The sequence below is a fragment of the Aplysia californica genome, unplaced genomic scaffold (genome assembly GCF_000002075.1).
Source record: "Aplysia californica isolate F4 #8 unplaced genomic scaffold, AplCal3.0 scaffold00037, whole genome shotgun sequence".
Classification (NCBI taxonomy): Eukaryota; Metazoa; Mollusca; class Gastropoda; order Aplysiida; family Aplysiidae; genus Aplysia; species Aplysia californica.
Window position 1 is genome coordinate 1,782,321 of NW_004797307.1, and position 13,968 is coordinate 1,796,288.

Genomic DNA, 13,968 nt, shown 5'->3' on the forward strand with positions numbered 1-13,968 from the left:
AGAGAGAGAAAGAGAGAGAGAGAGGCAGAGGGAGGGAGGGAGAGAGGGAGGGAGGGAGATAGAGAGAGAGAAATAAAGAAATAGAGAGAGAGAGAGGGGGGGTAGGGAGAGAGGGAGGGAGAGAGAGAGAGAGAGAAAGAAAGAGAGAGAGAGAGAGAGAGAGAGAGAGAGAGATCATTATCATCACATTTCTCACCGTGTATGGTATAGGCCACAAACAAACAATTTCCATTTCTCGTTATCTTGGGATAGCTTCTTGACCTTATTCCATGTCATACCAGTTTTCTGTTCATCATTCTTTAATCAGAAGGGATAACAAATGAGATATTAACTCTAAATTTATATTCGATATTTACCTCAGCCTTGAAGCCAACAGGACAGTCCACATGGTGAAAACTAAAAGGCTTTTTATTGAATTTTAATTTTTTGGCTCAACTCCTTTCATGCCCATTAAACAACACATTTTTGTGTGGATTTTACTGAAAAAAGTTGGTTAAAGGTATTTTGTCAATTCAACAAAAAGAAACAAGGAAATAGATTCAAAATACAATAACTGCAGGCAAAATCTAGCCAAGATGACCATCCATTGTTGAGGAGAAAATAGTCATTTTACACTAAGTAGTCTTTTTACCACCTGATTTCACCACCCTGCTTTACATATGTGAGGCAGCGTGGTGCAATCAGGCTCTCGTCAATTTTTGGGAATGTAGAGTTATTGGTATCATCTTAAAGCTTGCTCACTTGTCTTTATTTGAATGAAAAAAAATATCCATTTATCTTGAATACAAGTCGAAATATTTCCGAATGAAGGGGATGGGGGTCACCTGTTTTCAGAGGTGAAATTAGTGAGAAATGGCCGGCAAAGATTAGTTATTTCCTTAGCTTAAGAGTCCGTGGTAACTGAAAATTTAAATTTTTAGCGCCTTTAATCGACGTTTTTCAGAAAAATCAACACAGAAATTAATTCTTTAAAGGGCATGAAAGATGTTGAGCCAAAAAACAAAATTTTATAAAAACTCACAAACTTGCGGAAAAATGCAAGTTTCTTCACCTCGCTGCCTCACATATGTGCTTTCATCACACAACCCCCCCCCCCCTCTAAAAAAAAAATCATTTTAATGACCTTGAAGGTAGCTCTGCTCCGCTCTGGAGGTGATGCTGACCAGACTTCCGTTCTGTGCCTGGCACACAGCCAGCGCCCGTGCCCACGTGGTCTGAGTCCCCGGGAACATGTAGCAGAAGTCTGTGCCGGCTCGCTCCTCCCAGCCGCTGCCACATTTGGAGCTGAACGGTGCTAGGAAAGAAACAACAAAAGACAGGAGATTTAAGAGATGGAAAAACTATCACTGTTCGCATAAAATCTGAGGGTAGTTGGAGAGTGCCACTGAAAGGTCCTACTTCTTTACTTTCCCTCATTTGTTTCTGTCTGTCTGTCTTACTTTTTCCAAGCACTAAATGACCATTATTGTGTCAATGTGCTTCTTATTACTCAAACAAACAAACAAACAAACAAACAAACAAACAAACAAACAAACAAACAAACAAACAAACCAACATGCATAAAACCATAAGTAAAGTAGCCTCATACCAGCAGAGGAAGGAAGCAAAACTTTTATTTTTCTCTGGTTCCTCTTCTTTTAGCTCCTGTTTGTATATCATTCCTCTTCCTTTTCATCCCTGATGTCCTACACATCGTCACCGTTATCCTTCCCCTTCCCCAAAAACATCACCACTACCACCACAACAACCATTTACAACTAAGAGTCAATGTGTCCTTGAACTAAGAATTTGTTTCGTTTTATACAGTGAATCTTAACAATGGTGGGAGCACTGAACCCCACAAGTTCATGCCTACATTCACCAAAGTCTTTGAGAGGGGTGAACTGAATGGATACAAACACACACACACACACACACATACATGCACACTTACAAAAACACACAAACACACACTCACTCACACATACACACACTCTCACACACACACACACACACATACATGCACACTTACAAAAACACACATACACACACACACACACACACACACACACACTCACTCTCTCTCTCTCACACACACACAAACACACACACACACACATACACACTCATACACCGTGTCTTGACCTCTGCCAAACCCCTGAAACGGAATCACTGAATCCCAGAGATTCAATTGAACCAAGGTTGAGAACCCTGATCTATTGCATATATAAGTGGTGTTGTTGTGGAAATCTACTAAGCCCAGAGGACAAAATTTCAAAGTAGACAGAAAAAAAACTACTTCCTTCTCTTAACAACTCCACCTACACTTATGAAATTTTTCCTGCTTTTTCAAAATTTGAAATTTGAATTTCGACATATTTCTTGAGAAACATCCAACCCATACTATATTTTAGGAACATCCAACGCATACTATATTTTAGGAACATCCAACCCATACTATATTTTAGGAACATCCAACCCATACTATATTTTAGGAAACTGAATATAACGAAAGGCAAAAACTGTTGGCTTAGGACATCTGAACAGCTTGCTAATTAAATAAGACTCTACCTGGTGTAGTTGTCACTGGAGCTTGAGTAGCAACATTGTTAGCTGTGGAAGGAAATTTCAAGAATTAAATCTTTCATTTTTTTAAAACTTAATTATAATAGCATATGTGTCATGACACGGAGGAATCAGGCGCTTGTCAATTTTTGGGCATGTGGAGTTATTGTTATCATCTTAAAGCTTGTTCATTTGCTTGTCCTTCGATGAAAAAGATACCAATATAATATCTTGAAAAGAAGCTAAGATATATGCAATGGAAGGAGTGGCAGTCGTCTGGTTTCAGAGATAAAATTAGCAAGTAAATGGCCACGAAGGTTTGGTAATTTCCAAAGCTTCAGAGTCATTGGAAACTGAAAATTAAAAATGTTTGTGCTTTTAGTCAACGTTTTTCAGTAACATCCACACATAAATGTGTTTTTAAATCGACATAACAGGTATTGCGCTAAAAAAAAAAATTCAACAAAATTATCAAACTGGCAGAAAAATGCTCATATTTTCATTTTCATTATTCGACGAGCGCCTGATTCCACATTGATGGCTCACATATGCTGTATTTAACTACTTCACTGCGGGGAAGGCGAATGTGGCTGGTGCTGATGAAGTTTAAGGAGGCCGTCGAGTGAGACTTCAGCTGAAAATTGGGTCCAAATATCGCTTTTGAGGTTTTTGCATAAGTGAATACCTAAATGTGCCTAGATATCAAATCCGGTGATATTATTTTGCTGAGATTTAATAAGCACGTTGTATGTGAAATTTTGTTTTATTTGGCTACTAATAGTAATTCAGTAGAGGTCATTTTTTTACTTTCACAGCCAGGATTTACTCTGAACTGTGTTTTTCTAGGACAGCATGCAACGAAAATCCTTACTAAAATCTCCCTTACTTATTACCCTAGAGACTTGAAATTTGGCCCAGTGATAGCTTATCCATATTTCTAGGTAATGAACTAGTTAATCTTTGTATATGAGAGGGGGCATGAGCATTTATATCAGGTTTGGGAGGTGGGGGGGGGGGCGGTTCAACATTTTCTTTCATCATGAAATTCAAAGTCATGCCACATCCATGAAAACAACCAAATGAAGAAAAGAAATAGTCACCCTATTACCTCAATATAGGTCATGCCTCTCCATTCCTATCTTACAAAGTAGTATATCTTGATTATTGTTTGAAACTTTAGGAATTTAAGATTTGTGTTTATTTTCAAGATGGCCACCATCACCGTGGCAATGAGTGACATATTATGTCATGAATAACACCCCAAATCATTTCGCACCTTGGCATTGAGTCTCACTATGCTAAATTCATTTATTTAGGTCTGTGAAAAAACATTTTTTTAGCTCACCAGACCTCACGCTTAAGCAAGTGAAATAGAGGGAGATTCTCATTATATGACTGATCGAGACAAGGATGAAAGTTAGGCACTGCTTCCTCAGTGAAATACCTCCATAAAGGCACTGTGTGGGACAGAGTAAGATGTGAGGGAGGGAAGTGACGCTAAAAAAAAGGATGTGGTCATGCATGTGGTCACTGTAAAGAAACAATGAAAAAGGTTCAGGCTAGAAAAACTGATAGACTGTAAACTGTGACTGAGAGGTATTTCACAGGTTAATCCTTAAGTGCTTGGGGGGGGGGGGGTGTTTCATTTTTGCTTTTATAAGTGCTGAACAGCACTCACAACTGCATAAGGTCATATGAGCCCATGAGTGCTACTTTTCATTTCAGAGGTGCATCCTTGCATACAAATTTAAGCTTGAAAATTCTAAAATTTACTTGAGCAGGGGAAAGTGCTCCTGGTAAATCTACTTGTTACAAAATCTGTTAAATAATTATAACCAAACTCTTCCCAACGTTTTACATACTCCTACCGCACAAACGACGTGTATACTTACACGGGAGCTTTTGACAAAGGAACATCCTTCTGCTACTGCATTTCTTGTCATCCCATTTCAGCGTGCCATTGAACCGCTTCATGAATATACAGTTCTGAGCTGTGCTGTTCAGAGCCTCCGCATTGGCCCAATGAGTCAAGGAAGGGTTCAACTGAAAAAAATCAAAGAAATTATTATGACGCTACGAGTTTCAATTAACAGAAATTAAGAACAGTGTCATATCTTTGAGCGATAACTGAGCATACACTATGAGAGACTAGCAGACATATTACGCCAAAGAAGGCTACGTTATATACCTCTACAAATAATGTTTGAAACTGTAAAATAAGTGACCTGTTGTAAAAAAAAAGTGACACATCGTGGTGAAATCAGGCGCTCGTCAAAATAATGAAATTAAAGATGCCACCATTTTTCTGGCCATTGGGCTATTTTTTTTCTAACTGTCGTTTTTTGATTCAACACCTGTTATGCCCATTCAAATACACATTCTTGCATGGATTTTAGTAAAAAAATTTGACATAAGGCACAAAAAAAGTAATTTGGCAATTTTCAAATACACTCAAGCTTTGAAAGTCATCAAACATTCATGACCTCGCTAACTTTACATCTCTAACACCGGGTGACCCCCACCTCATTCCATCACAAATATTTCAACATCTGTTAAATATAGACAGGTGTATTTTTCACCAAAAGCAAGAAAAATAAACAGACTTTAAGGTGATACCAAAAACTCCATATATAGACCTACCCAAAAATTAACGAGTCGTGTTGAGACACAAATATAGACCTGTGTATATCTTCTTAGGAAAAAGGACAGACAACTAAGACAATCCTGCATTCTGAAATAATTTATAACAAAACATTTATTTTTTTTTGTAAAGTGTTTTACGGCGCTCGCAACTGCATAAGGTCATATGAGCGCGCGGGACACTCCTAATATTTTCAGTTGGTAGGAAATTTTGAATTTTGCCCGGATGGCGGCCGAAGCCTACTCTTATCGATTTTTAGATCACCAAGGGATCTTTAACGTGCGCAACTTGCACACGGGCCCTCCGAGATTTTTCGCCCTTGTCCGAGAAGGCTAGGTGTAGATCTTTCCTACCAGAAGATCAAGGGTGTGGCAGAAAGACAGCAGTAAGGAGGAGCCAAGGAGTAGCAGTAGAAAGGCTGCAGAAAGAATCAGGAGCCCAGAGGAGGGGCAAAGGAGGTGAGGGGGTGGGGTCAGAAAGTGGAAATGAAAGCAGACAACAGAACATTGCTAGAGAGCAGGAAAGGAGGTGAAAGGAGACAATTTTAGAGAAGAAATTTTTCTGTCGCTACCCGGATTCGAACCCGGGACCTTTGAATGAGCGGCCAACACCTTAACCTCTAGGCCACGAGAGCCCCTAACAAAAGATGACATGAATACATTAAACTATGAGTGAGTCACTTATATCTCTCAAAACACAGGTTTTAAAAGCCCATGTTCCACCCGAGTTATGGAGAGTAGGATTTTGCAGAGGAGAATCTTAGTTCAACAAGAAATAACCATTCACAACAAGAACTCTATAAATAAGTTGATGAGGTTATGGTTTGAAATAAAGAGAAATGAAGTAGAATCATATGCTTTCCCCCACCTCTCTTTTAATAGATTAATGATGATATATCTATTGGACACAGAGCAGATCATTTCTAAGGTGACCCACAAGATACCTCAGGACAACACGGAGGTTAAACAAATTCATTTATTCCAGTTCACAGGGCTATATTTCATATCTGTCTCTTAGGAGGCTTATTATCTTTTAAGAAATCAATATCACAAATAAATTATAAGTGCGACAGAAGAGAGCAAAAGGAGAAGATGTATGACTGTTGGAGGGCGAAGTAGAGGGAGAGAGAGGGATTACTTGCATTCCCAAAGGCAGTCCCATCTGCCATGTCCAGGCTCAAGTTACATCAAGACAGGCTTCCATTGCACTTGAACTACATTGTAATAAAACTATAACCGCAAGCTCTGTGAACTTTACAATCTATATTATATACTATATGTGAAGCGTTCTGACAAAAAGAGTTACTTCTTGCAATCCACAATGGAGACATTGGCAAAAAATCAACACTAAGGTCAAATTAGTAGATTTTCTATTGATGCCCTATTATTTATGTACAACATGCCTATTTTTTTCATACTTATAAATTATAAAAACTTTACCTATAAGCACAAAGTATTTATCTATTTCCTTAAGGCTTGAATCCGAGAAGTAACTCATTTTGTCAGCACACTTCACATATTACTATATGTGAAGAGAGCTGACTAAATGAGTTACTTCTCGGATTCGAGCCCTATGGAAATCGCTACATCACGCTTATAGGTGAAGTTTTTACGATTTGTAAGTATGAAATAATATAAGGCATGTTTTACTTAAAGGATATGACATCGATAGAAAATCTACTAATTTGGCCCTAGTGTTGATTTTGGGCTAATATCTCCATTTGTGGATTGTGAGAAGTAACTCATTTTGTCAGCACGTCTCACATATACACTCACCGGAGTCCCATCCACCCAGACAAAGTTCCCCTCCGCAGCACTGTCAGTCAGACCAATCCAATAGGAACCAGTGGTCAATGATCCTGCACAAAAACTATTTTTAAAACTCTGCGTATCTAACCAACTTAAATATATTCATAATATCACAAAGACAAACATTACACTAAATTACAGAACAGTCAAATTATCTCTACCTTGTAATGAAAACAAATACACACTTCACAATATAATCAATTCATGATGCATAGACAAATATGTGTATGTGTATCTGTTGCTAAGAGGTTTCGAGAATAATAATACTAATAAATAGCATTTGTATAGCGCATATCCCCGCTCAACATCAGGCTCTATGCACTTTACACCATATTATTACCCCAGCAGACCATAGAACACTACGAAACATTCTCAGCTTCCCGCGAAGCATACAGTGCAAGCAGCTGATTAAGCGCTCAAACATTAACAAACTGACAAGATCTTTTGCAGTCTATAGCCAGGTACCCATTCCCACCTAGGTGAAGTGAGGAAAATTCGTGTAAAGTGCCTTTCCCAAGGACACAACGTCGGGTCCCCGACGGGATTCGAACCCACGACCTTACGGTTGCGAGTCCGAGAGCCTAACCACTTCAATTTTTCAATATTCTTTTCTTTTTATATGTATTTTTGTCTCAGCACAACAGTTTTCCTACTGTATAAGGCTCTTTCTGTGCTTTCTGATACTGGCAGCACCATTGTATGTGACATATCCAAAAACGTTTTCGAAACTGCAGAAACGGCAACAGTGAAAAAAATTTACAGCCGTTACTTTTCTTTACAGCAAAAACATCATCAGCAGAATTAATATTTAGAGTTATGTATTGAATATCATCAAAGCAGTGGTTTCTTTCCTTTCAAAAACAAAAAATCTCCCTGAATAACTTTATAAACTAGCTATTGAATTTCAATTTTCTCAAAAGTAACATTAGTTAAATCAAAGTACCACTTAAAACTTCATACCCTTTTGTCTAAAAAGCATTTTTTTAACAGAAATGACAATATTGTTTTGTAACAGCAAAACACGCATTAAAAAAACTATGAAATCATGATGCTACTAAAAATAACATCACACACCACCACGGTGACATTGAAACAAAACTAGACTAATTCATCCCTTTGCTGGTAACTTTGACAAGTTTCCTTACATGTCAGCCACAACTCCCCAAACCAACACTCCCATTTTTCCCTTAATAATTTTATGATCGTATTTTCAATCTTGTGGGGCTTTTAAATGTTCAATATATGACAAACTTTTCTCGGCCAGAATTGGTCTCATAAGCCACAGCAGAAGCCACAAGTCCTTAAAACCTTTCTTTCTTCTAATACTTTTATTTTGCTAAAGAAATATTCTCCTCTGTGGATGTATTGGTCATTGTCAGACATTGACCCATGAGCTTTAACTATTATTCTTAATCTGCCAACCTGCTGATAAAACCTAGCATCATATATTCTATTCTCTATTCAATTATTCTAATTCATTTTGGTATTTCAGTATTACTTATCCATTCAGCCCTTTTCTCTTTCAACATTATCAGGTGGCTGGAAATGGACACATCATTTTCACAAACCCAAGTACGGTACATCATGTACAAATGTTCAAACCACAGTGAAAAAAAAATTCGGCACCTGAAAATCTTTTTGCTATGAGCGTGTTCCGCTATGAGAGTGTTAGTTAAGCTCATGCTAAACTGTCTTCACCATTAATTAAATTGTCAAACAAAAACCCAACAACAATCTCTCACCACTGATTATTCAACTCACCACTGGCATTGAGAGCGGTATAGACTGTATCATCAGACAGAACAAGAAGCTTAGCCAGTTTTTGGTCACAGGCATGACCAGCCGCAGTCCAGTCTGCGTCCTGATCGCTCGCAAAGACACATGTGTCTCCGGCCGCTATCCAAGATTTCTCACAGCGAACGCTTCCTATGAAATCAAAACGTTTTAAAAAAAGAGGAGTGGTCATGACGACAAGCAATACTCATGTTACTGTCAACAGTTAGTATTTTGCCACACAATAGCAGAGGAGACTTCAAAGATATTTATTCCCCCGCTCTCCCCCCCCTCCCCTTACCACCCAAACTATCTGTCTCCATTTCTCTGTCTCTGTCTCTCTCTGTTTCTCTCTCTCTCTCTCTCCCTCCTCTGTCTCTCTTTCTCTCTCTGTCTCTCTCTCTCCCTCTCTCTCTCCCCCACTCTCTTTCTCTCGTTCTCTCTCTCTCTCTTTCTCACTCTCTCACTCTCTCTCTCTTTTTCTCTCTGTCACACACATGCACACCAACAAACACACACACACACGCACACACACAACACACACACACACACACACACACACACACACACACACACACACACACACACACTCCCACACATACACAGATATAAATAACATACCTTCAGGAGTCCCGTTGTTAAGTGGATATTATTACCATTGTGTTGCTTACAACAAACACAACACTAAGCTCTACTGCACAACACAACCAAAAGCATTTGTGAGTTAAAAATATCTTCTACAGAGAACAAGCAAGGAAGAAAGAAGGAGAAAATGTAATAAATAAGGGTTTCTTTTTTGTCTTTCTATGCCTGAGAACAGAGCACAGTGAGCCAAGGATTGTTGTTTGTTGCTCCAAGTGGGTATACTTGGTAACACCTTCTAAACATTATGAGAGTGAAGCAGAGGAAGGTAGGGAGAAGAGAAAAAAGAGGAGCGAAGATAGGGAGTGAGAAAGAGAGGAGAGAGAGAGAGAGAAAGAGAGAGGGAGAGGGAGAAGGAGAAGGAGGGAGGAAAGAGAGAGAAGCAAAGAGAGAGAACCAGAGAGAGAGAGGGAAGTAGGTAGAGAGAGAGAGAGAGAGAGAGATGAAGAGAGAGAGGAGAAGTAGAGAGAGAGAGAAAGAGAGAGATGGAGAGAGAGAGGGGGGGGAGAGACAACTGCTTATTTGCTCAAGTGATTGTCTAGGACAGGTGGTCATTACAGTAGGTTGCACAGTATTACGATGTCAATCTGGGCAATCAAATTTCTTACAGGAGATGGACGGACACTTTCACTTCAAATTCTAACCTGTCTTTTTCATCTTTGGTGGCACGGGTCGTTTCGGCACTGTGTTGACAGAGATCTGGCAGCCAAAGGATCTGGCCAACGTGCACTGTGGTGTGACTTTCCACCTCGTCCTCCGGTCAGCTGTGAGGATAAGTTACAGAGAAATGCCGTCTTGATTGTCAGTCCTAATCAAAGATCGTTCATAACAAGATAGTTCACTCAGTCAAAAAGTGTCATCAGAAGTTCGCGCATTGGTTCAGATGGCACTGCAGTCTTTGTTTTGAAGCTCTCTTTTATTTCTCCAGAGGAAGAATAGGAATAGCACAGTTTCTTAGTTTCGCTTTTATTGTTTTTCACACAAGTAGGGAAATTGTGTTCGAAAAGTCAACACTTTTTCGAAGAGGGCGGCCCCAGATTTTGAGGACACTTTTTTAATTGGCTCAAAGAGCAGAGTGAACTATCTTGTTATGTACAATCTTTGTCCTAATTTATACAGTCTAGCATCCACACAGAGAACACACACATTGAAAAACACATACATGGTGAACAGATTTTCAAATCTCAATTTTTTTTTTTTACATGAATATTCTTTATATATAAAATCCCCACCACCCTCTTTCCTCCTGTGCCTATTCTCATTATACATTCTTAATATCAGTGTTGAAAAGCAAAATAAAAGTAGAGGAGTCTTCATAATTTTATTGACATATTACCATATTTTAAAAGAATTAAAACTTAATTTCCCATTCAGTTTATATCACCATCATCAATAGCATCACCAAACTGTCATGAGCATCACCACTGGTACATCTACATCTACCCTGAGTATCATCATTAACACCAATATTTCTATCCTGAGTATCATCACCGATACTTATACTACGTGTATCATCAATGATACCTCTCCCACGAGTATCATCATCACCACAACCAAGAAGAATAAAAACAACAACATCAACAACATCCACAACATCAACAACATCAACAACATCCACAACATCAACAACATCCATAATACCATTCCAACCTTCAGAAATGCCCTTGTTAAACTATCAGGAGTAGGCTTACCTGTAGCGATGAAACCGCAGTCCTTCTTTCCAGGTGTGTCAGTAGGTTTAGCCTGCGCCCAATTGGTCCACCCATCATCCACAGGTGCCCCGCCCACCCAACGATAGCTTGACTGGTCAACCCCTGCATCTGATAGAAACGGATTTTAAAATTTGAATTTTGAATAGGGCAAGGGTAGCTCAGGGTGCCAGCCTATACAAATCCATCCATTGCATTTCACAGTCATGACCCAATCAGCTATTCATGGTGTAATTAGTAAGTATTGGTCAGTAGCAAATACTTTCTTTGAGGCATGTTTTATAACTTTTGATTCATGGAGTGACTATTGAATATTGAATAGTAGTGAATACTTGGAGGGATATTTATTAACTTTTGTTGGCTCTTCTTATCACTCTGTCTTGTAACCTACATTAAAAATGTACGGATTTTTTCTCATCAAAAGCAAGATAAATAAAAAAGCTTCAAGATGATACCAATAACTATAATATGTCTAAAAATTGACGAGTGCCTGATTCCGACACATCATCACACATTATATGTCAAAAAATCAATGAGTGGCAGATTCCACATTGTCAATACACATGAAACACATAAAACCTCCATAAACATTTCAGCTTCTGTCCCATGCACTGACCTGACAGACCAATCCAAATACTCCTCACTCCAAGACTTTTGAGCGTCTGGAAGAAAGACTTTAGGAACTTCTGGCTGGACTCTCTGTGCTCACCAGGACAAACGTTCATGACCGAAGAGAAAAATGTAGAAATTACCATACCTGCTTCATATGACATTCTTATCCTATTTGTTTTAGTAAAGCATTTTACAGCTCTTGCAATGCAGTAAGGTCATATAAGTGTCAAAGATTAGAAGTGTTAAAAAAAATAAGGACAGAGATAAGGACGATAGAAATTTGATTAGAAAAAAGGAGCCAACTACTCACGATCTATTTCTCTTCATTGATTTATTTAGCCTTGACAATCTATCTTTTTCTTTTTTTTCTTCTTCTTCTTTCTTCTTCTTCTTCTTCTTCTTCTTCTTCTTCTTCTTCTTCTTCTTCTTCTTCTGCTTCTTCTTCTTCTTCTTCTCAATGACATCACATATACATATGAAAACTGGCATAGATATCATTTACTGTGCCATCCCGCTTAGTTCCCCTGTTGTCCCAAACAGCTTCTCATGTAGAGTTAATCAATGGCATTGGCCACCCTTCATGTCTTAGGGCTCTGTGTGTCCTTCCATTACATCTTCCCTCAAGTCCTTGTTCAAACTGATTTTTTTTTTCTTTTTATGTAAATTTCCTTCTTTTTCTCACAAAATCTGTCACTTTTTATTTTCATTTGTCTGTCTATCAATAGGCAGGTGTCTAACTCATCTCTCTCAGAGCGAGTCATTTGTCTACAGTCTCACTCACTCATCCTTAAACTTGCCGTCGTTGGGGGGAATAGAGTTCAAAAGATGTCGCAGTTTTTCTCCACGACCCTCCCCCCCCTCCTCTCTCTCTCTCTCTCTCTCTCTCTCTCTCTCTCTCTCTCTCTCTCTGTCTCTCTCTCTCTCTCTCTGTCTCTCTCTCTCTCTCTCTCTCTCTCTCTCTCTCTATCTCTCTCTCTCTCTCTCTCTCTCTCTCTCTCTCTCTCTCTCTCTCTCTCTCTCTCTCTCTCTCTCTCTCTCTCTAGCCTGCATTCCCACAAATTGACTCTCATTCAAAGATTAATTCAACAATTAAACAATGCTGTTGTTGTTGTCATTGTTATCAAAATGTTAACAATAATAAAAAAATTTAGAGATGACTCACGAAGAAATTGCTAAAAGATCAGCCCCTTGTGCACTACAATAGCTCCTTGCCTCTCCCCACCCCTTCTTCCGGTACGGGTAGAACTTGTAGCAAGTCGACTGATGCTGAGCCCAACCATCTGCACATACACCTGTGGAGTGTTTCAAATGTTTGTCGCTTTATAATTCCAAATGACAGACATTCACACATTCTGTTCTGCAATAACTAGGTATTTTTAGCATTAGTAAGAGTATTACAGCATTTACACAATACGGTCAAGTAAGTGCTGAAGAATAGAAATGTTAGACAGTAACAAACACAAAAAGGTAGAGCGATAAAGGACATTAGATGTTTGACAGGAAAGAAGGAGCAAACCACACCAGAGCACCCACCAGCCAACCACTGTCAGAAATAACTAGGTATACACCATGAGAAACAGACAGACTTGTTAGCCCAAACAGGGCTGTTGTAGCTCAAACTAACGAGTCATCATTTACCTCAACAAAAAAAGGGAACTGCACCCTTCGTATTGCCATAAAGTGAACTGAGCACTTTCCTTGAGGAAGTGTACTGTATAAATGAAATCATTCGATAAACCTTAAAAAACAATCGTAAAATCTTACTAAAAAGAAAAAGTAAAGTAAGTGAAGTAATGTGAAGAGCTTCTCTTCTCACCTGGGGGTTTGCTACAAACGTATGAGTTGGTCTGTGAGCAAGGCTTTGTCTGCCATGAAGACGTCCGTCTTGTTTTGACACCACCAATGACCCCACACAGAGGCACAGCTTTTGACCTGAGAGTTATAGTGTTATTAACATCACACATGGCTCATCATCATTGTCATCATTGTTGTTAAGCTCAAAGATTTTAAAAAAGGCAAACAATTGGTCGTCGTCGTCGTCGTCGTCATCATCGTCATCATCATCGTCATCATCATCATCATCATCATCATCATCATCATCATCATCATCATCATCTGCCCCAACAGCATCATACAGCAACATGAACAACGAAAAGTAGTAAAAACCTGCTCCAGCAGCAAAAACAGAATAAACACAGTCAGACTCCCACCTCACCCTTCCCTCCACCCAAACCCCATC

At 39.0% G+C, this 13,968-nt stretch overlaps 1 protein-coding gene across 1 annotated transcript in view; it reads right to left on the reverse strand.

Annotated features, from left to right (window-relative positions):
• The window catches only part of LOC101849671 (macrophage mannose receptor 1), a gene marked incomplete in the record, with an annotated part of 96,526 nt that overhangs the window by 62,945 nt on the left and 19,613 nt on the right, over positions 1 to 13,968 (reverse strand). The window contains 10 exon segments of the mRNA XM_013091481.2: positions 1,124 to 1,294; positions 2,551 to 2,592; positions 4,437 to 4,587; positions 6,961 to 7,043; positions 8,755 to 8,919; positions 10,053 to 10,172; positions 11,100 to 11,228; positions 11,734 to 11,816; positions 12,892 to 13,021; positions 13,546 to 13,661. Of these exon segments, the coding sequence (XP_012946935.1) occupies positions 1,124 to 1,294; positions 2,551 to 2,592; positions 4,437 to 4,587; positions 6,961 to 7,043; positions 8,755 to 8,919; positions 10,053 to 10,172; positions 11,100 to 11,228; positions 11,734 to 11,816; positions 12,892 to 13,021; positions 13,546 to 13,661 (1,190 nt within the window).